This window comes from Gnatocerus cornutus, chromosome 10, assembly GCF_029298725.1.
Source record: "Gnatocerus cornutus isolate USDA-ARS CGAHR chromosome 10, icGnaCorn1.1, whole genome shotgun sequence".
In the NCBI taxonomy this organism is placed as follows: domain Eukaryota; kingdom Metazoa; phylum Arthropoda; class Insecta; order Coleoptera; family Tenebrionidae; genus Gnatocerus; species Gnatocerus cornutus.
In genome coordinates, this window is record NC_142242.1 from 2,479,072 (window position 1) to 2,501,105 (window position 22,034).

The window sequence follows — 22,034 nt, forward strand, 5'->3', positions numbered from 1 at the left end:
AACTTACGATTCTTGGGTCTAGCCACGTGGATTTTAGAAGCATCGCTAGGTTCTCCAGGTCCGGCTTTATTAACAGCGCGGATCCGGAACTCATACGGTGTTCCTTCAATAAGATCTTTAACTTTACCGGTGTTGACGTCTCCTTCAACCTCGGCGCATTTTTCCCAGTTTGGATTAAATTTATCGCGTTTTTCAATGACGTAACCTGTGATGGGTGATCCACCATCTGATTCTGGTCTGTCCCATTTGAGTTCGACAAAGTCGGTGTCGTAGTCAGTAATCTCAGGAGTTCCAGTTTTTCCAGGTTCATCAAACGGATTCTTGGCTTCAATAGCTTGCGCTGTCGTCAAAGGTTCTGATTTTCCTTGTTTGTTAACAGCACGTACACGGAATTTGTACTTTTTGCCAGGAACCAACCCGTCTACATCAAGAGACGTTTCAGGGCCATCAGTTTCCCCAGCTGGAACCCAGCGACCTGTGGCTTCGTCCATTTTTTCAACGACGTATCTTTCGACGGGTTGACCGCCATCGTCGGCTGGTGGCCGCCAGTTAAGTTTGCAGCCGTTAGCGTGGACATCGGAGACTTTAAGCGGACCTCCTGGTGGACTAGGAACGTCCAAAACAATCACTTCGACTTCAGCGATGTCTTTTCCGTTCGCGTTTTCGGCGGTTACGGTATATGTTCCAGATTCTCCACGAGTAGCGTCGCGGACGGATATTTTCGTGTTGTAATCGCCATGTTGGACTTTTGTTTTCTTGCTGGACTTGATTTCTTTGCCCTTCATTAGCCATTTTGTCTCTGGCATGGGCTCTCCAGTGACTTTAACATCGAAGTTAAAGGATTGTCCAGCTTTGATGCGGACTTCAATGAGGTTAGTACGATCGATTTTGGGAGCTTGGTTTCTGGCCTTGGCAATGATAGTTGGTGTTTCGTTGCTTGGATCTCCAGGACCAGCAGCATTGATGGCCCTCACGCGGAACTCGTAAGGTTGACCTTCGATTAAATCACCAACTGTGGCTTTAGTTTGGTCGGCAGGTACTTCAAATGCTCTTTCCCAATCACCAAATTTGTCTTTCTTTTCGACGATGTAGCCCGTGATGGGAGAACCACCATCGTCTTTGGGCGGTGTCCATTGTAAGTCAACGTGATCTTTGTCCCAATCGGTGGCTTTGAGGTGACCTGGTGGTCCAGGTTCGTCGAAGGGATTCTTCGCGACGATGGTTTGATCAGCTTCCAGAGGCTTAGACTCTCCTTCAGCGTTCACAGCAGCGACGCGGAACTTGTATTCTTTGCCAGGAGTCAAACCAGTGACCTCCATGTCTAAAAAAATTCAAATTAGAGAAGTTAATTTTAAATAACAGTGACGTACTAGGTTCGTTAGATCGTCCGCATGGTACCCAAGTTCCAGTTTCTGGGTCCATTTTTTCGACTTGGTAGTACTCGATGGGGGTGCCACCATCGTCTTTAGGACGCTTCCACTTGAGTTTGCAACCATTTTTGTTGACATCTGAGATTTGTAAGGGTCCTTCAGGACTCGATGGTTTGTCAGTGACAGTTACGTTAATAGTATGACTGTCTCTTCCAGAGGAATTTGTAGCAGTAACAGTAAATTCACCACTGTCGTCTCTGTTGACTGGTCTAATCGCGACTTTAGTGTTATAATCAACATTTTCAATCAACGTGCGTTTGTCGTTCTTAAGAGTCATGCCGTTGAACCGCCATTCAACAGTCGGTGGAGGCTCACCAATAATATTTGCGTCAAATTTAAGCGGAGATCCGGCAGAAATTGTGACATCGTGGAGGTGTCTCCTATCGATTCTTGGAGCCACTGTAAAAATTAAGTTAGTTGGTGCATTTGGGGCTAAAAGTGTTACTTACAGAATCTAGGTTTAGCAATGAATGTTTTGCTAGAATCGGAGGCAGGACTTTGGCCGGCTTTGTTAACAGCAATCACACGGAATTGATATTCGTTTCCTTCAATCAAACCGTGGACTACTGCAGTGGGTGTTGGAGAAGTAGTCTCCAAAGCTTTTTCCCACAGAGGACTGTATTTATCCTTCATTTCGATGATATATCCGGTTATTGGAGAACCACCATCGAATGGAGGTTCAGACCATTTAAGTTCAACATGTTGTGCGGTCCAATCAACTGGTTCTGGTGCTCCAGGTTTGCTTGGAGTCGCTAAAAGAAGACAATAAACCATCACTCTATAAACCTTCTAGATGACTTACTGAAGGGATCCTTCGCGGTGATGGTTCCAGCGGTTTCAAGAGGCTCAGATTCACCTTCCTTGTTAACTGCTTTTACTCTGAATTTGTATTCGTGGCCAGGAATAAGACCATCGACTTTCATTTCCGGTACATCACCGGTGGTTTTTCCTACCGGTAACCAAATGCCAGTTTCTGGGTCCAATTTTTCGACGACGTAATTTTCGATGGGTTCACCACCATCGTCTTTGGGTCTCTTCCACTTAAGACTGCATCCATCCTTGTGAATATCAGTAACTTCCAAAGGTCCTTCCGGTTGTCCCGGTTTAGCTAAAGTTCATGATAAGTACAAGATAAATGAGCCATCGTGATGACTTACAGACAACGGTGATTTCGATCTCTGCTGTGTCTTGGCCGTATCTATTGGAAGCAACAATTTTGTAAATTCCAGTGTCCTTGCGTTCGGGTTTGTCGTTGAAGAACTTGGAATTGTAGGGGATGTTTTCGACACGACGACTTCCTGTCTGGGTGACTGTTTTGTTGTCTTGGTACCAAACAACTTCTGGAGGAGGTTCACCGCTGACCTTAACGTCGATGTAGATCGGTTCGCCTTCTTTGATAGTGATATTGTGCAAAGTGCGACGATCGATCCTCGGAGCCACTGAAAATGTTTCTTTAGTTTTGTTTAGAGAAGTACAAAATTAACTTACATTTTCTTGGTTTCGTGGTGACTGATTTCGACGCTTGGCTAGGTTCGCCTGGACCTGCAGCGTTGACTGCTTTCACTCTAAATTCGTATTCAACTCCTTCGTCTAAGTGATCAGCAGTTCCTTTGGTTTCGTTAGGACCAACTTCTCCAGCTTTAGTCCATTTGGGTGAACCTTTTTCTCGTTTTTCGATAATGTATCCGGTGATTGGAGATCCACCATCATTAGTTGGTGGAGTCCATCTTAAGTCTACGTGGTCCTTGTCCCAGTCGGTAACTTCAGGGGTTCCTGGTGCTCCAGGCTCATCTAGAATTCACAAATGAAAATCCTTTCTAAATCCAGGAGTTGAAACTTACCGAATGGATTCTTGGCGACGATGGTTTGTTCGGCCACTAATGGTTCGGATTCGCCTTCGGCATTAACAGCCGACACCCTGAATTTGTACTCTTGACCAGGTTCAAGGTTGTTGAGTTCAATTTTCGGTTCTTTTGCCCGACCTGCAGGCACCCAGCGGCCAGTAGCAGTATCAAGTTTTTCAACAGCGTAATATTCGATGGGAACACCACCGTCGTCTTGTGGTGGATTCCATTTAAGATTGCATCCCTCTTTGTGCACGTCACTGATCTTAAGAGGACCTTCAGGTTTACCAGGTTTGTCGACAACCTTGATTTCAATGCTGGCTTCGTCTTTTCCAGAACTGTTCTCAGCTTTAAGAGTCAAAGTACCGGTGTGTCCACGTTCAGCCGCAGCGATAACTAACTTCGTTCTGTAGTCTTCAAGATCTACAGTGATGTCAGTGCGCTTCTCAATGCGAGCTTTGTTCAAGAACCATGTCTTCGTCGGTGGTGGTTCTCCAGTAACTTTGACATCAAGTCGGATGTGTTGTCCGGCTTTGACAGTGAGGTCTCTAAGTGTGCTACGATCGATTTTAGGCGGCACGAATCTGTCTTTCGCTGTGATAGTTTCTGATGGTGGAGACGGCTTACTTTCGCCACCCTTATTAACAGCTTTGACTCGGAATTGGTACTTTTGTCCTTCTTGTAAATCAGGGACTCTAGCATCGGTTTTATTTCCCGGTACTTCAACGGCTTTTTGCCATTTACCGGTAATTGGATCCTTCTTCTCAATGATGTACTTCTCAATAGGAGCACCACCATCTTCTTTGGGCGGTGTCCACTTGAGATCGGCGTGATTTTTGGAAAAGTCTTTAACATCTGGTTTTCCGGGTGTGTCTGGTTCACTGTACGGATTCTTAGCAGTGATTGGTACTTCAGTTTCGAGCGGTTCAGATTCACCTTCGGAATTAACTGCTTTTACTCTAAAGAGATAGTCTTTGCCTTCATTCAAGCCGGTGACATCGGCTTCGGGTGTTTTTGTTGTGGTAACAGGTATCCATCTACCTGATTCAACGTCCATGCGTTCAACGACGTAACCACTAACAGGTTCACCACCATCGTCTTCTGGTGGTTCCCATTTAAGTTTGCAACCGTCCGCTTTAACATCGGAAACTGTAAGAGGACCCTTTGGTTTTGATGGTTTGCTCAAGACCTGGATTTCAACATCGACGGTATCGACACCGGAGTCGTTCTTCGCCGTGACTGTGTACACACCACTGTCGGTGCGTTTAGCTTTCTGAAGAGTAAATTGAGTGTGATAGTCTTCATTTTCGATTTTAAGTCTGTCTGTGGTCTTGAGAGTTTTCTCTTTGAGCGTCCAAGTAATTACCGGTGGTGGTTCACCTTTGACGTCAGCCTCAATTCGCAAGAGTTGTCCAGTGTGCAGAACCTTCTTCTGCAAATTCTTACGATCGATATGTGGAGCCACTAGAAAAAAAGTTAATTTTGTCACGTTAACATCAATAGCAACTTACAGAATCTCGGCTTAGCAACCACAGATTTGGATGGGTCACTTGGTTCACTGGGTCCAGCCTTGTTAACAGCAACAATTCTGAATTCGTACTCATGTCCTTCTTCAACATTGTTAACTCTTCCAGTAGTTCTGTCTCCGGGAACTGTAGCTGCATCAACCCAGCCACGTCCAGCTTTGTCGTGCATTTGAATAATGTATTTCTCTATTGGAGCACCTCCGTCGTTCTTAGGTGGAGACCAAGCCAATTCCACGAAGTCTTTGTCCCAGTTTTTGGGATCTGGGCGTCCAGGTTTGCTAGGTTCATCTAAAAATCAAAAAATAATTCTGTTTGGTTTAAAAAAATGTTATTAATTTACCGAACGGATTCTTAGCGACGATTGACTTCTCGGTTTCAAGGGGTTCTGATTCCCCTTCTTTGTTAACAGCTTTGACTCTGAATTTGTAGGGTTTTCCTTCTTGGAGCCCGGTGATGTTAGCTTCGGGTTCAGTGCTTCGGCCACAAGGCAACCATTGTCCTGTTAGAGGATCAAGTTTTTCAATCTCGTAGTGATCGATCGGAGTGCCACCATCATCATCGGGTTTCTTCCACTTGAGTTTACACCCGTGTTTAGTGACGTCACTAACATCAAGAGGACCTTTGGGTGAAGATGGTTTGCCTAACACCGAAATCTCAATATCGGCGGTGTCTTCACCAACTTCGTTCTTCGCAGTGATGGTGTACTTCCCAGAGTTGATGCGCTTCGCCTTAAGAACAAAAAGTTTGGTGTTGTAATCAACGTTGTCAATTTTAATCTCGTCGCTGGAGGCGATTTCTTTGCCTTCATAGAACCAAGTGATTTTCGGTGGCGGTTCGCCTTGGACGTTAATATCCAAACTGATAGAAAGACCGGATTTGATTGTCAATGGTTTGAGGTTGGTACGATCGATAAGTGGTTTCACTGAAAAAAAAAGTTAATTTTGATCGTCGTTAGCTCGAATTTACGTACAGAATCTTGGTTTGGCTGTATGCCAGTTGGTTTGTTCGGACGGATCGGACGTTCCTGCTTTGTTTACAGCACGAATTCTGAACTTGTATTGGTTTCCTTCTTCAAGTTTACCAACAGATCCGCTGCATTGTGGTCCCACTTCAGCAACTTTGACAAATTGTCCGCTGAATTTATCCATCGCTTCGATGATGTACCCACTGATGGGCGCACCACCATCTCGGACAGGCTTTTCCCATTTGAGTTTAACAGAGTGTTCGTCCCAGTCCACAATTTCTGGAAGTCCTGGAGGTGCAGGAATGTCGTACGGGTTCTTCGCAAGGATGGAAGTGTCGCTTTCCAAAGGATCTGATTCTCCTTCTTCATTCACAGCTTTCACGCGGAAGTTGTACTTTTTGTTAGGTTCCAGACCGGTGACTTCATGTTCGGTTTTATCAGGATCAATAAATCCTGCAGGCACCCATCGTCCGGTGGTGGTGTCTTGTTTTTCAACAACGTAGCCAGTGATAGGAAGACCGCCATCGTCTTTGGGTTTCTCCCATTTTAGTTTGCAGCCTTCTTTGTGGACTCCGGTGATGTCCAGAGGACCTTCAGGTTTACCAGGTCTATCTAAGATTGTCACTATTACTGTTGCTTCATCAAAACCGGACTCGTTTTCGGCTCTGATGGTGTAAGTGCCAGTCCATTTACGAACAGTGTCAGATAAAGTAAATTTAGTGTTGTAATCTTCATTTTCGATTTTGATATTGTCGCCGGTTTCCAAAGGTTTATTGGCGAAGCTCCAGGTGATTTTCGGTGGGGGCTCACCTTTGACATCCACATCGAATTTGACAACTTGACCTGCACGAACTTTGACAGGTTGGAGTTTTTCGCGATTGATAAGTGGGCGCACTAAAATTAGAATTAGAGAGAGTTTGAGATTCTTTGATTGAACTTACAATGTCTGGCTTTGGCGAGGTGTTGCCCTGTGGGTTCGGACGGCTCTCCAGGTCCCGCTTTGTTAACAGCGCGGACACGGAATTGATAAGTGTTACCTTCTCTTAATCCAGGCACTTGTGCGTCACAAGCGGGTGAATCAGTAGTGAGAATCTCATCCCAAGAAGTGGAGAATTTCTCTTTTTTCTCAATAACGTAACCGGTGATTGGAGCGCCTCCGTTGCTCTTCGGTGCTGTCCATTTAAGATCAACACGATCTGCGTCCCAGTCGGTAATTTCAGGAGTTCCGGGTTTACCAGGAATGTCGAATGGATTTTTAGCGACAATAGACTTGTCGGTTTCCAGAGGCTCGGATTCGCCTTCGTCGTTAACAGCTCTGACTCTAAAGTCATACTCGTGGCCTTCTAGTAAACCTTTGACATCCATTTCTGTGTCGTTGGTTCGTCCGACGGGAGCCCAGCGACCTGTTGCTTTGTCCAGTTTCTCAACGACGTAGCCAGTGATAGGTTTACCACCGTCATCTTCAGGTTTACCCCATTTGAGTTTGCAACCGTTTTTAACCACGTCGGTGGTTTGGAGCGGTCCTTTTGGCTTCGATGGCGATGCTAAAATGCAGTTAGTACTGATTCTTCGAGTGATGTTAATAATACTTACAGAGTACGGTGATTTCGACTTCCGCTTCGTCGGAGCCGTGCTCGTTCACGGCTTTGATTTTATAAATACCTGTGTTCTTACGAACTGAATTATTGATAGTAATTTTGGTGTTGTAGTCAACATTGACAATTTCGACATTGCCTTCAGATTTGACTTCTTTATCCGCTTGGAACCACGTAATGGTCGGTGGAGGTTCACCTTTAACATCCACGTCGTATTTAATGATTTTGCCGGCGCGGACGCAAATTGGTTTAAGATTCGTTCTGTCGATTCTCGGTTTAACTAAAAGAACAAATTAATTACGTTTTTTTAAAGTGATCAAACGTACGAGATCTGTGTTTGATGATCTGCATGTTGGAAGCATCAGACGGTTCTCCAGGTCCGGCTTTGTTAACAGCGATAATTCTGAATTGGTATTCTCCACGTTCTTTTAAGTCTTCAACTCTAGCTTCAGTTGCATCTCCAGATACCTCACCAGCTTTTTCCCAATCAGGTTTATACTTATCTTTCTTTTGGATGATGTATTTTTCGATGGGTGCACCACCGTCGCTTTTGGGTTTGTCCCATTTAAGGTTAACACCCGTGTTGTCATAGTCCACGATTTCTGGAGTGCCTGGTTTGCCAGGTTCATCTACAGAACACTTTTGTTAAATCTGCTGGAAGAATTACTTAACTCACCAAATGGATTTTTAGCAACTATGCTGCGATCTGAAACTAGAGGCTCAGAGTCACCTTCAGCATTTACCGCAGTAACGCGGAATTTGTACTCTGATCCGGGATTTAGCCCGGTGACGTCGTATTCGAGTTTACCATCAGGACCGACTCTGTCGCCTGGAACGCGACCAACGCGAACCCATTTGCCAGTAGCCATGTCCATTTTTTCAATCTCGTATTCTTTGATCGGGCTACCACCGTCATCTTCTGGTTTTTTCCAAGCGATTTTGGCTTTCTCGGCAGTGACGTCGGTCACTTCGAGAGGACCTTCAGGAGAGCTAGGTTTGCCTAAAACTGTTAGTTCTACAGTTTCCGTGTCTTTGCCGTTTACGTTTTCGGCAATTAGAGTGTATTTTCCTGTGTCTCTGCGTGCCGCGTTGACGATAGTAAAGTCAGTGTGGTAGTCAACATTTTCGATTTTGATTCTCTCGGTGTTTGTTAGAGGAATATTGTCGCGCCAGACCCACTTAACTTCTGGTGGAGGTTCACCGAAGATGTCCACAGACCATTTGTGGGTACGACCAGCTTTGATAACGACAGATTTGAAGGTTTCTCTGTCGATGCGGGGTCGCACTATTGAAAAAAATTTGATTATAACAACTTTTTACTGTCACGAGTACTTACGATTTCTGTGCTTGCAAAGGTGGTTGTCGGTGGGCTCTGAAGGCGCTGATGGTCCAGCTTTATTATGTGCACGTACCCTAAACTGGTACACCATATTTTCCTTCAAATTTTCCACCAAACATTCAGGGGTCCCATCTTCAGTCTTAGCAACTTCAGTCCAATCAGGCGAGAATTTGTCTTTCATCTCAATGGTGTAGTGACTGATGGGACGCCCACCATCGCTATCGGGTTTCGCCCATTTAAGCGTAACGCTCTTATTATCGTAATCAATAATTTCTGGTTTTCCAGGCGCTCCTGGTTCGTCGTAAGGATTTTTGGCCACGATAGCATCGAAAGTTTCGAGGGGTTCGGATTCCCCTTCCTTATTTTTAGCTCTAACTCTAAATTTGTACTTCTTTTTCGGAGTCAGCCCTTTGAAAGTAAACGAATTTTCATCTGGACCGACCTCTCCGGCGGGAATCCATCTGCCGGTTTCCATATCCATTTTTTCAAGGACGTAACCGGTAAGTTCGGTACCGCCACTGTCTTCTGGTTTTTGCCAACCGACTTTGACGTGGGTTGCACGGACTTCATCAATCTTAAGTGGACCTTTTGGAGGTGTTGGTTTATCGAGAACGATGACTTCGGCTGAGCCTTCGCAAGTGCCTGAAGTGTTGGTTAAAACAAGACGGTATTTGCCGCTGTCGAGTCTTGTACATCTTCGGACTGTGATTACAGTGTTTCGTTCATATTTGTCGAGAGTTATTCTTTCTTCTATGTCTTGTTTGATTTCTGTTTGTTCTAACATCCATTTTACTTCTGGTTCGGGTTCACCACCGTATTTGATGTCATATTTGACAGTTTGTCCCTTCTTGATGATAATAGGGATCAAATCATTGCCAATAATGAATGGTTTTACGAATCTGCATTTGGCGATTATCGGTTTCGTAGTGTCACTGGGTTCACCAGGACCGGCTTTGTTGATAGCTCTTACTCTGAACTCGTATTGACTGTTTTCTTTTAATCCTGGAACTGTTCCAGACAATTGATCTCCAGGTACTTCGATACCCTTTGACCAATCCTTTCCGAATTTTTCCTTGAATTCTATGACGTAGCCAGTGATAGGCGCTCCGCCATCGCTGTCTGGTTTCGTCCATTTAAGATCTGCATGATCTTTGTCCCAATCGACAACTTCAACATCTTTAGGTTTACTTGGTTCATCTGCAAACGGATAAATCGATTAGATTCAATATTATTTAGTTGATGGGGTCCTGAAAAAAGAATGTCGAAAATTGTCGACGTTTTGACGTTTCAAAAAACATGTGCTGACGTTTCGATTTTTGAAATTCCTCTTAAGCCTATTTATTTGTGTAAAAACAAAAATCAATGTGTAAAAATCTGTTTCAGCACTGAATCAACACTGTGAATTAATCAATTAATAATAGAAAATCATCACACATGAAAAACCTAGAGAAAGCAAAAAAATATATTAGAAAAGTTAATTTTGTGTTACCCCAGGGATCTTTGGCAAGTACAGGTTTGCCGAACAGTGCAGGCTCGCTGGTACCAAGTTTGTTCACTGCACGTATACGGAATTTGTATTCTTTTTTTGGTGTAAGTCCTTCGACTTTATAAGTTGTTTTGTCATTAGGTGACACCTGGCCGACGTTCTCCCAACCAGCCTTCAGACTAATATCCTGTCTTTCAACAACGTAATGCAGAAGAGGCGCTCCACCGTCATCTTTGGACGGCTTCCATGACACCTGACAAGAGGTTTGGAATACGTCCGTTACATTGACATCCAGAGGAGCAGAAGGTACGTCTTGCATGATAATATTCACGTCTTTAACTTCTTCACCTTGACCATTAGACAATTTAATTTGATACATTCCGGACAATTCTCTTGCCGGTTTTTTAATTTTAAATGTCACTTCATCGTCGCGCACGACAACCTCAACTTCCTTCAAAGGAAGGACTTTTCCATCTTTAACGAGCTTAGCTTCGACTGGAGTTTGTTTGGTACCACTAACTGTAACACACGTAATAAAAGTTTGTTAAAAATTTCATGGTACTACCTTTGTATGGTACTTGAAGTGTGATGGGTCTGCTAGCGGGCGCTTCGAATTTGTCAGGGAAATCAATCATTGGTCTACTTTCACCTTTCTTCACAGTAAGTTTCATTGATGAAGTCAGTTTTGCTGATTCACACATAATTTCGCCATCGTCTTCCATTTCAAGACTGTTGAAAACCAATTGGTGTTTACCACCGCCCAAATTTTTGATCTCAATTCTGTCGGATGGTTCGATTGGTTTTCCGTTGAAAGTCCAAACAGCGGGTGCTGTCTGATCTTGCAACTCAACGTCTAAAACAAGCTTCTCTCTTTCCACAGCGTCAGTATCTTTCAACTTCTTGTTGAAACGGTTCAAGTAGTTCACGACAAGTTCGGCTTCAGTTTTGTCGGCGTTGCTAATACAAGAATACATTCCAGCGTCGGTGACTTTAGCATCTTTGATCACAAGTTTGCACTTGCGACCATCTTTAGTGATGTTAACTCTTTTGTCGGGTTTGATTTCTTGTTCGCCTTTAAACCATTTCACGTCACCACCGGCATCGTCAAGTTCGCAGATGAAGGTAATATTTTCTTTTTCTACGTGTTGTTGATGTTTGAGAACTTTGACGAACTTGTAAGGGTACTCGACGATATTTAAAGTGGTTGTGGTTTTATCTGCTTGTTTTTCAAGCTTGCAGGAATATTCTCCGGCATCGTCAAAGTCAGCGGTTTTGATGGTGAGACGGCAGACACCATTGATGTCTTTGGATATGCCGTACTTATCGCCGTCTTCTAGTTTGGTGGTACCTTTGTACCATCCGACAATAGCCAGACTGCTGCTGACTGTACATTCCAGTTGCACCTCGTGTTTGGTAAAGCCGTCGTATTTCTTCTTAAGCGCTTTAGTGAAAGTGTACGAAGGATCGGGTTCGTCAACGTTGAGGAACGCAGTACAAGTGACTCCACCGATTTCGATGGTGTATTTTCCAGTATCCTCTACTTTAGGGTTCGAGATAATAAGCTGGTAGATTTCATTTTCGGCTTTGAATTTGTATTTGGCGCCTGGGAAGAGTTCCTGCGTGGTTTTGGTTAGATGAGTTTTTTAAGGAGTTGGTTTAACTTACGTCTTTTCTGAACAACCATTTGGGTTTGCAGTTTGGTTTTGAAAAACCGGCCTCAAATACAACTTTCTTGTCTTTTCCTTCTTTAGCATATCTGTCGACAAGAGGTTTCAAGAATGATTCCACTTTCTATAAAAGAAAGAAATAGAGATGAGTGTATGTTTGGGGTATATGGAAATAGACACATCGAGAAAAATATAGTACACGAAGACTGCTCTTAAAAATCGTCGCTTCTCAAAAAGTGCGCTGTAAAAACAAAAATAAGAACAAAAATATAAAAAAGAGAAAAACTCAAAATTCGTATGTACAATTAGAATAAAGATCCCACGATGCAACACAACAACCATTTTGGAGCATTACTTTCAGGCATGGAATTAAAGCTAAAGGAGTCTAGAGGATGGTAAACGATCAGGGACACAACGTGCAACACATAATAAAAACATCAACGAGAGAGATGTTTCTGTCATCCAACCTCCTTTTTCTCAAAGTGATGTAAAATGGGCCAGTCTGGTATTAATTCAGCCAATGAAGGCCTTCTGGAGGATACAGGGTTCTATAAAGAAAAACTTTCAGTTTGACACCTATTCCTACTTTTGGAGTCATTCATACCTCGCTCACTCAAGAAAAAACATGCAAAAGTGAAGACGTTATTGAAGTGGCAAAAAAATTTAAAAAAAAGCAGAGCACAGAATTTTAGTTGGTAAGCAAGAGTGTAGATAATTGTGTATTGCAGCTCACATTTCCAATTTTTTTTAAATTTGTATTTTAAAGCGTGTGAATTATTTCGGCAGAAAATTCAAAATTCAAACTAAATTTGTTTGCCAACCTTAATTTTTTCACGAACCACGAGTTTCGGCCAATCGTCTACAATGTCTACTAGCGACGGTCGCCGCTGAATTAGAAAAAGTTCCTAAAAAGCAGTACAACCTGAGCCATCAAGCATATCTACAGCACATTGATTATTCAGTAGTTATTTGAAATGAAAATAGAAAGTAAGAACAGATAATTGAAGATAAATTTAGTAATCTACTATCCAAAGTAATTAATTACTACATAAAATTAATTGTTAGTCAAGGATGACAGAAATAGAAAGAAGATAGGATAGAAAATCTAAACTACAAAGAGTTTGCAAGCTATAGAGATGCGTCTCCAAGGAAGCAAAGCTTGCTAATAATAATAATAATAAGAATAATAAAACCACATCTAGAAAAAATTTTGTACATGCTAACAGAACCTCTCTTTTCTTGAGCTGAGGCCAATCTGGTATAGATCCTGCCAAAGAAAATCGCGGCGTGTTGCAGTTTGAAATAGCGCTCTGTGAAAATGACAGAGTTAAAGCTTAGTAAACAGATGAAGCAGATGGCAAAAAAATGAAAAAGCTCATTTACTCACTCGACTAAACACAAACAACCACAAGGACAATAACAGGACGATACACAATCAGAAACTACTCCTCTGGCTGGCCAAAACTGAAAAAATATAGCCCTAAAAATGATTGATATGGAGACACATCTTTATAACAATTTCTGTATCAATGTTGGCTAAAGGTTCTCCTCCGGGATCGGTTTGGGGCGACGCCAGGATTGTTATCTTAATCTCTATAAATCAAAATCGGATGTATTTTTAACGGTTGTGGGTATGATGGACAGGTCTGACGTGGAAATAAAAGGGAAACTAGCCCAACCTTTAACCAATTCCAATTGTCACTTCCAATTTTATCAGCTGGAGCTTCTGCAATTAATTTCCCTTCGATATATACAGAAATAATTCCACCCTCTTGAAACCATCCGGTGATTTTGTCACCTTGAGGCTATAAATTTTAAAAATTCAGGACGTAAAACTCGAAAAACATTATGCCAAAACCATAAAAATGAGGAGTGTACAAAAATGTTTCATCGGTGCTCTGATAAATAAATAAATAAAATAATATTTAACCTGACCTTTTCTACTTTTTTCAGGGCCGGCATGGGTTTCTCTGTTTCTTTCAGGTCGCCCCAATCGGGATCTTCCTTATCAGGACCCCATTTTGCGTATTTTCTCTTTTTCAACATGGCACGGAAGTCCATACCACTGGAATCTGTCCAAACATGTTAATTACATCCCAAAATAACCGACATTTTACTTACCAGACACATACAACTGCATGTCTGCAGAATCTTCACCGTGGATATTAGAGACAACAACTCTGTACTGTCCTTCATCGTTTGGCTTGACTTTACGAATGCAAAGTGTACAGGTATTAGAATCTCCATCTGTAAGAAACTTAAATCTACCGCCCTCGATAATTTCAGTCATGCCCTTGTAAAACTTGTAAGTTGGTGCAGGATTACCCTCGACAACAACGTAGAGATACGCAACAGAATCTAGAATTTTTGTTTGAATTTATTATCGAAATTTTAAAGAAAAACAACCTTCTACTGCTGAGTAGCTCTCTTGTACATCTACGATACTTGGAGGTCCTGGTGGCCCTACAGGTTTAAGAGGAGTCGAAGGTTTATCAATGAAACCTTCCATGTCTGCAATACTAGGTCTTCGGACGTCGGAACTTGGACGGCGGCGCTAAATCAAATCGAAAGTTTTCACAAGTGTTTCTTGGATATTTTATTCGTGTGCTAGTGTGACTTTTTACAAATAAAGCTTAGTTTGTAGCGTTAATTTCAGCGTAGCGTTTATTTAATGGCGAGTATGTACACTAAATTATACATTTAGAAAACGCTCTAAATTTTCATCTACCAGGCGACATTTTGTTTAATTATCACAAAAAAAAACACATCATTAGCCACAAGTTAGAGACTAAGTACTGTAATAACTAGAGCAAACTTTGCTTTAGCTAGTCTCTAAAAAAACTAAAAAATAAAATAAAAAATAAAAAATAAAATAAAAATAAAATTTTCATCTTTTGGGAGATTAGACACTTTGCTATTCTATACACAGAATTAATTACAGTTTTGGTTTCGGAATTCCGACACGTAAGGACTTCTATTCTATACTAATCTATCGTTGGATCTAAAAGTCGTTAGACACAAACAGATATATTCCAATTGATCTAAACTACAATTTTCCCCGCTAACCTGTTTTTCGTGTGACGCTTGCAATTCTCCCGGTCGTTTGCTTTTAGGCTTTAAATAAAAAAAAATATAAACTAAATAAAACGTCAAAACAAGCAAAATCAACTATTAATACTAAAAATTACAGTGTTAAATTTGTTTGACACCGTTTTCTCGTGTCAAACCAAGGTCAGTTTTGTGTTTTTGAACACAAAGCTCACCTTAGAATCGAGTACTTCACCGGGACGTAATTTTCCACCCTGTAGGCATAATGCAATAGTTTAACTATCATATTGATACAATTTTACATATAATGTTGGGGCACATACTCGATGGTCATTCAGCTGCAATAGTCATGGGCGCTGGTGAGCTATACTGCTTTTGCAAGTGTGGTAATCATCATGCGCTTGGACATACTCCACAATCAAAAATATATCGAAGAGAGTGACATTAAACAGCAACAAAACCCAAAGAGCGTGTGCGGAATTGTTGCTGCAAGTGCTCAAAGTTACTTCACATTTTCTCTACTTCTACGTGCGAAAATATGAAATAAAATTGAAAGAAAGAACGAAAGCATACAATCAAATCGGCACTGCATCCAATTGACTGTAGATTAGATGAGGCAGGCGTACGATGCATTCATTGAAAGAATGGTTACCTTTTTCTCCTCAATAACCTCCCCAGGTCGAAGTTTCCTATGTTCCTAAGAGAAAAAATCAAGACATTTACAAGGAAAAAACTCTACCACCCTTCAATGGCCCCGCTGGCTAAAAAGTAATTTCGAATCAATGTGTAAAAGTATACCTCGTCTGATATGATGAGACTGGCCCTACGGCCCATAGCCTCCGGAGGAATTAAGGAGCCACGTCTGCTTGGTGGTCCACTAGGTTCCAAAGACTGTTTTCTTGGTTCCGGTGTCTTTTCTTTAACCACAGCAATCTTAGGAGCTTCTGGTGTTTTGATTTGAGGGACACTCGGCTTATCCTACACAAACGACAACTTTCAAGCGACTGACAATTTATAGACTGACTTCTGAAGCGTTGTATGATAAAAAATAAATATGAAAGCGAGCCAGCATCATCTTAAAGCATCTTTTATTGGATACAGTTATAAATGCTTTTATTTTGCATCAACAGATGAATCAAATGATTGCCAAAATATCTAGGGTAGTTAATTAGTTTCCCTACATTCCTATGACACTACCAACTCATAATTAGAGCATCTTGTCCATTTATAAATTCAAGGCAAATCATAACTGCGAAAGCTTCAAATCTCACCTTCGAAAATTTGGTTTTCTCTCTACCCGCAAACTCTGGCGGAGCATTTGCTTCATATTTTTCAAGAACTGGTCGCTCATAGTCAGGGATGTTCATCCATGCATCGATATCTTCTTCTTTGGCTCCTTTTGCGGCTTTTTTAACAACTGTCTTTTTCTCCTTTTCCCCAGTTTTCTGACAAACAAAAATAAGATGAAGACACCCAAACCCACTTTCCAGAATACACAGTTTATATACAATGGAGATATTGAAAGTTATCAAGTAGAGAAAAGAACCATCGATAGAAATACGTGGGTTTATATACAACAGATTTTAAGAAAGTTAACAGTAGCAAGAGATTGAAGAAGCGCTTGTAACATACAACATATTTAAGATACATGGAAGAAAGAAGAAAGAGAGAACAGTGTACGAACAGACCAACCGTAGTTCTCCATTTTTACCTTCAGGTCTACTTCTAACGTCGCTTTGTCAGCTTCTTTGGGTTCTTTCGTTCCCACAGGTTTCAACTGAACGTTGAAAATGTTATCTGTTTTGACCTCTGATTTAGGAGGAATGCTTTTCTTAACTTTCTGTTCGCTTGGCTACATAAATATATATTTTTAACTCCGTTCCCGTTACGATTGAACGCGATTAAAACTTAATTAAGATAGACAAACTCACCTTTAATTGGACTTTCTCGTTCTTTTCCTCGGTCTGTATGGGACAACGGACACAACATGGAACACAAAAATTGTATTAAAACATGTTTACGAATATGTGGACAACGATTTTGGCGTAATTAGAGGATAAAGGTTTGGTTAAAGTCGAGTGTGCGGGTGTAATGCTATACTTTGCAGTGCAGGCCGTGGTTTTATGAGAATGTATGATCAAAATAATTTCAACGACAAACTGGAAACGATGAATTCTCCAAGGATGGAAATATTTTGACCATGGATATTGCCAATCAACAGAATTGAATATTTTACCGCGTCTTTCTCATCAGGAACGTTGATTGTTGGTATAACTCGCACGTCTTTGTCCTCAACAAATTTCATAGGGTTGTATCTAGGCACCTTCAATAATTATTATTGACATGAGAAGAGATATAATGGAAAATGGTATGAGTGTTGGAGTGCAAGAATAGCCGAAGTGCTAAGTGCGGACAGCAGCAGTGTTGTAAATATAAACTAACAAATTCGACTAACGCATTAAATGCTATCTAGAATCAGCGATATATCTAAATCGTGCAGATATCATCAACTCAGCCACCATAGTCTAACTGAAATCTACAAAGTTTACCGCAGGTTTAGGGGCCTCTTTGACAGGTTCGTCTTCATCCGCAATGAATTTCATTGGATCATATTTGCGAACCTTGAATAAACATCTTTATGAGAAAAAATTTTGACACACGTCCAAAAAACTACGTGGTTATCTACAGGTGCTACATAATTTAATGTGAGTTAACAGTGCGGCTTTGTGATCAAAATAATTCTAAAGAAAACATTTTGACCACCTAAGTGAGAATTTCAGAATGCCAATTACCACGGGCTTTGGAGGAGGAGCCTCCACAGTCTCCTTATCTTCGATAAATTTCATCGGATCGTATTTTCGCACCTTAAATAAACACTAAATTAGATCTAAATTTAACTTTAAGTGCACGTGCAATCTGCAGCCGAGTGCAACCACAAAAATCACGGTTGAATGAAAAATTGCAGTTCGTTTTCAAATCTATTTTTTGTGCTATGGTGTATATTGATTTGGAGTTAGACAGCACATCTACTGAGTGATTCTTTCAACTGTCTCGAATTTTTTTATTTTAATTCAAGTTTGCGGTTTTACATTACAACCTCGATTATCCGCATAAATAATCGAAAAACACGGATAATAGATTTGTTCAATAAACATACGTTTTAAGACAACATCCAGACAACATTTAGAAGGTTTTTTTAGTTCAAAATATATAAAAACTTTAACAAAATCTATCAACATCTTTACAATAACAATTTTTAATATTGAATGAAATTAAAACAAGCAACTATTCTCAGACATATTGCATAAAAGAAAATGTTTTGTAGTAAAAAAAATCTGGTACTTCCCAAAATATTTTCTGCCACTTAAGTTTTCAATTTCCTGAAAGATTTCATTGCAAAAAAAAATTATGTATACACCCTTGCACGGATAATCGAGGTTCTACTGTAGTTACAAAATTAAAAATCACCTGAATTAAAAAATAAAAAGATTCTCATCGCTTGGTGCGTTAGTCCGTGTAAAATTTTGTGTCTTTTAAACTTGGCCGCTTGCCAATTACCACGGGTGTTGGTTTTGGTGGTGGTTCTTCTTCGTCATCGTCATCATCCGCCACAAACCGCATTGGATCATACTTACGCACCTTCAATAAATCAATCAATAAAATATCGATAGCTTTGTGCAAATATGTACAAAGTGCGACAGCAAGCTGTGTATCAATTTAGAATAAAAAATTTGAATTTTGATAATACAACATTAAGTGCAATCGTGCAGTACATTGCTGTGCTCGACATTGGTACAGACGACGATAAAGTACCATTACAGGCTCCGTTGAATTGTGACAAAAGGGAGTTTCGTCCTCCTCGTCTGCGACAAATTTCATCGGATCATATTTAGGTCGCTTCTATAAAGGTAATGAGACACAGTCAATGTAACAAGTGTTTATACTACGCTGTCACAGAAATATAAATAGCACAAAGTCGACAAGCACTGTTTTTGATCACCGCAACTTTTGGTGTAAGCAATTTTTCAATAGTGTTAGTGTAAAAGTGTGCAGATGCATAAACTGCGTGCAAGTAGTGGTCAAAATAACTTTAAAATCAGTGAAAATGACAAATATTTTGACCATGGTGCCAATCGAAAATTTCATTTTAAAATGTCAATCAGAATTTACCACGGGTGATTTTGGGGTTGTAACCTGTGGTGTGGGTTCCTCTTTTTCCTCGATAAATTTCAAAGGATCGTATCTAGGCTGAAGTTAGACACAGAATTGGTTAGTAACAGATCTTGCAGAGAGACATTTAATAAATTAAAGGTAAAGTCAATGTCTACCTTAACAATAGGTTGGCGTTCAGCGTCCTCAGGAACGATAATTTCAGGTGTTTTAAGCTCGGGTTTTTTGTCAGTAAGTTTTTTTGGTTGTTCTGCTACTGTTTTTTTAGTGTCGGTTACCTTTTTCGCAAGTTCAGCTTTTGTTTTAAGCTCTGGTTTCTTTTCAGGCTCTGGTTCAGGTTTTTTAACACTTGGTCTCTTAACAGGTTCTGTTTGTTTAAGTTCTGGTTTCTGTTCAGGTTCTGTTTTGGGTTTCGTGTCAACTGATTTTGCGGGTTCTTTGGTGGGAGCTTGTTTAGGCTCTGGTTTCTGTTCAGGCTCGGTTTTAGGTTTCGTGTCAACTGGTTTTGTGGCCGCCTGTTTTGGTTCTGGTTTTTTAGTGTCAAATGATTTTTCTTCGATGTTGTTTGTTGGTGTCAACTGTATGCACAAAGGAAATGTACATTTACATCGGTTAACACAACAGAGGATTGTAACTTTTTTTTTAAGTAAAATTACTTACCGCTTCGGCTGTCGACTCCAATTTCTTAGATACCACCTAGCAAAAAATCGAATTAAATTTATACCTTGTCAATCAATAAATTATAAGCGAAAGGGTTTTAGGCCCAAATAAAAAATCAAAGAATAAAAAAAAAGAGAAAAAACGCAAAGAAAAAGAACTATTTTGTGTACCTTCTTCTTTTTCTCCTCAGCAATAGAAGACTTTCGAGACTGAGATTTAGATTCTTCTTCAACCTGAGAGAAAATAAAATGAATATGTTGAGATTTCGAAGATTCGGAGACTACCTGAGTTACAGAAGACCTACGACTAGACACTTTTTCACCGTCTTGAATAATCTAAAAATTTCCCCGTACAGACAAATACAAATATTTTTACAAATTGTGACTACCTGTGACTTGGTTTCGACAATAGAACTTCTGCGAGATTCAGTTTTGGTTTCCTCAATCTAGACAATCACAAACATGTATTAGACAAAGACATTGTTACCGCAAATTTTACCTTCTGGACAGAAGATTTTCTTTCAGCTTTCTTGACTGCTTGCTTAGTTTCCTAGAGGACGTTCACGTGAAATCAAATCATATAAATCGACATAACTTACCTCAACTTTCTGCACAGCATTTTTGTCAATATCGTTAACTTTCTTAGCTTCTTCCTAGTTATAATGACAATAATAGTTAAACATTGAAAGGAAAAGTAAAAATTACAGATAAACAAGTAATTACCTTCTTTTCAACCTTGGCTTCCTCTTTCTTTTCTGCTTTTTTCTCTTCGACTTTCTTCTCCTCTTTCTTTTCGACTTTCTTTTCTTCTTTCTTTTCGACTTTCTCTTCCTTCTGAAATGCGATTTTTAAGTTGGTATTATAATTAAAGTGAATGCAAAGTGTTTGTTTCTACTGTGGGGATTACCTTAGCTTTTACTTCGTCTTTACGTGTTATCTGTTTAGTGTCCTGTCAAAAATATAAAAAAGAGTAAAAATCTCAAAAATGTATTTTGTAAGTGTGTCTACCTCGATTTCTTCTTCTTCTTCGATTTCTTCTCCGCTACTGCTCTCAGCGATTTCTTCTTTCTGTTCTTCTTTTTGTTTCTTTGTGATAAGAGGAATCGTGTAGTGTTAATGTATTTAATTTTGTGAATTGTCTTACCTTTTCTTCCTTCTTTTCGGTGACGGTTAAGGCTGCAGAAGTTTCGTCTTCACCAAATTCGTTCTTCGCCACGACTTTGTATGTGGCCGAATGTGAAACTTTACACTGCTGAATACTAAGATGTGCTGTAGAGCCATCAAACGTGATTTTAACGTCTGAAGATTCTCGGATTACTGTGGTATTTTTGTACCAAGTAATAGTAACAGTTTTATCAGTAACTTTGAGGGAGGAGATAAAGTCGACGGATTTTCCTTCTTCCACGTTCTAGGAAGGCGTGAATTAAATAGAGAAAGTTAGTTTTAGTGTTGATACTCACGACATTGGTAAGTCTCGTGAGTTTTGGTTTTTCTCCTTTCGGTTTTTCTTCGGGAGGTAATTCGGTTACCTCGACCGTTTGTGATGTAGCTTCACCTTTTTCGTTCTTTGCTACTAATTTATACAAACCTTTATCTGTCTTGCTGACTTCTGAAATTTCAAGTTTAATCGCGAATTCTCCCTGAAATTGTTACAATTGGAATTTGGAATTGGTGATGAGAATCCGGCAACTTACATCTTTGACTTGTTCAACAAGAACTTTATGTCTGGAGTCTTCTTTAACTGCGCTGGTTTCTTTGAACCAAGTGCAGTCCGGTGCGAATTTGCTCAGAACTTTGCATTCAACAACAACAGTTCTCTTTTTGATAATTTTAACAACTTTTGGTTTTTCCTTGATGACCGGAATAATTTCAATGTTGAGCGTGAGATTAGCGTTGAGTTCACCTAAAGTGTTTTTAATGTTGCACTTATATAAACCGGAATCTTCGGTTCCGGGATCTTTGAGTTCGAGTTTAATATAATAAACGTCTTCTTCGACTTTTTCGAAGCTGATTTTGATTTTCGACGATTCTGTGACTTGTTTACCTTCGCGGTACCACACGATTGTGGGTTTAGGGTTAGCTCGAACCTTACAATCCATAATAACTAATTTGCCGCCTTGGTGCGAGGTAATACGCGGTTTTTCTACAAAAGTAGGTCCGTCTCCTTCTGGTTCCGGCTCGGCCTCTATATTAAGATTAAGATTGGCGTTGCTTTCTCCAAATTCGTTTTTAACGTGACACCTGTAAGTTCCGCCGTCTGGTCCGGAGGGGTCCTTGAAGAAATTTAGTGGTTATTTTGAAGATGG

General features: G+C 40.5%; 1 protein-coding gene across 1 annotated transcript in view; it reads right to left on the minus strand.

Moving 5' to 3' along the window:
* The window catches only part of bt (projectin protein bent), a 38,112-nt gene that overhangs the window by 12,301 nt on the left and 3,777 nt on the right, over positions 1 to 22,034 (minus strand). Inside the window, exons 10-50 of the mRNA XM_088046963.1 lie at positions 21,423 to 22,001; positions 21,189 to 21,368; positions 20,873 to 21,136; positions 20,737 to 20,814; positions 20,636 to 20,677; positions 20,452 to 20,562; positions 20,328 to 20,381; positions 20,228 to 20,278; positions 20,118 to 20,174; positions 20,014 to 20,064; positions 19,900 to 19,962; positions 19,730 to 19,765; positions 19,234 to 19,647; positions 17,692 to 17,763; positions 17,449 to 17,520; positions 16,831 to 16,863; positions 16,611 to 16,751; positions 16,171 to 16,344; positions 15,698 to 15,877; positions 14,918 to 14,965; positions 14,258 to 14,405; positions 13,973 to 14,209; positions 13,787 to 13,923; positions 11,850 to 11,975; positions 10,750 to 11,800; positions 10,188 to 10,703; positions 8,696 to 9,895; positions 8,036 to 8,644; positions 7,686 to 7,988; positions 7,358 to 7,639; positions 6,706 to 7,308; positions 5,771 to 6,658; positions 5,141 to 5,722; positions 4,786 to 5,088; positions 3,272 to 4,738; positions 2,919 to 3,221; positions 2,588 to 2,869; positions 2,233 to 2,538; positions 1,880 to 2,182; positions 1,371 to 1,829; positions 8 to 1,321 (exon numbers count right to left, since the gene is read on the minus strand). Of these exons, the coding sequence (XP_087903089.1) occupies positions 8 to 1,321; positions 1,371 to 1,829; positions 1,880 to 2,182; positions 2,233 to 2,538; positions 2,588 to 2,869; positions 2,919 to 3,221; positions 3,272 to 4,738; positions 4,786 to 5,088; positions 5,141 to 5,722; positions 5,771 to 6,658; positions 6,706 to 7,308; positions 7,358 to 7,639; positions 7,686 to 7,988; positions 8,036 to 8,644; positions 8,696 to 9,895; positions 10,188 to 10,703; positions 10,750 to 11,800; positions 11,850 to 11,975; positions 13,787 to 13,923; positions 13,973 to 14,209; positions 14,258 to 14,405; positions 14,918 to 14,965; positions 15,698 to 15,877; positions 16,171 to 16,344; positions 16,611 to 16,751; positions 16,831 to 16,863; positions 17,449 to 17,520; positions 17,692 to 17,763; positions 19,234 to 19,647; positions 19,730 to 19,765; positions 19,900 to 19,962; positions 20,014 to 20,064; positions 20,118 to 20,174; positions 20,228 to 20,278; positions 20,328 to 20,381; positions 20,452 to 20,562; positions 20,636 to 20,677; positions 20,737 to 20,814; positions 20,873 to 21,136; positions 21,189 to 21,368; positions 21,423 to 22,001 (14,119 nt within the window). The remainder of the gene's footprint in view (positions 1 to 7; positions 1,322 to 1,370; positions 1,830 to 1,879; positions 2,183 to 2,232; positions 2,539 to 2,587; positions 2,870 to 2,918; positions 3,222 to 3,271; positions 4,739 to 4,785; positions 5,089 to 5,140; positions 5,723 to 5,770; positions 6,659 to 6,705; positions 7,309 to 7,357; positions 7,640 to 7,685; positions 7,989 to 8,035; positions 8,645 to 8,695; positions 9,896 to 10,187; positions 10,704 to 10,749; positions 11,801 to 11,849; positions 11,976 to 13,786; positions 13,924 to 13,972; positions 14,210 to 14,257; positions 14,406 to 14,917; positions 14,966 to 15,697; positions 15,878 to 16,170; positions 16,345 to 16,610; positions 16,752 to 16,830; positions 16,864 to 17,448; positions 17,521 to 17,691; positions 17,764 to 19,233; positions 19,648 to 19,729; positions 19,766 to 19,899; positions 19,963 to 20,013; positions 20,065 to 20,117; positions 20,175 to 20,227; positions 20,279 to 20,327; positions 20,382 to 20,451; positions 20,563 to 20,635; positions 20,678 to 20,736; positions 20,815 to 20,872; positions 21,137 to 21,188; positions 21,369 to 21,422; positions 22,002 to 22,034) is intronic.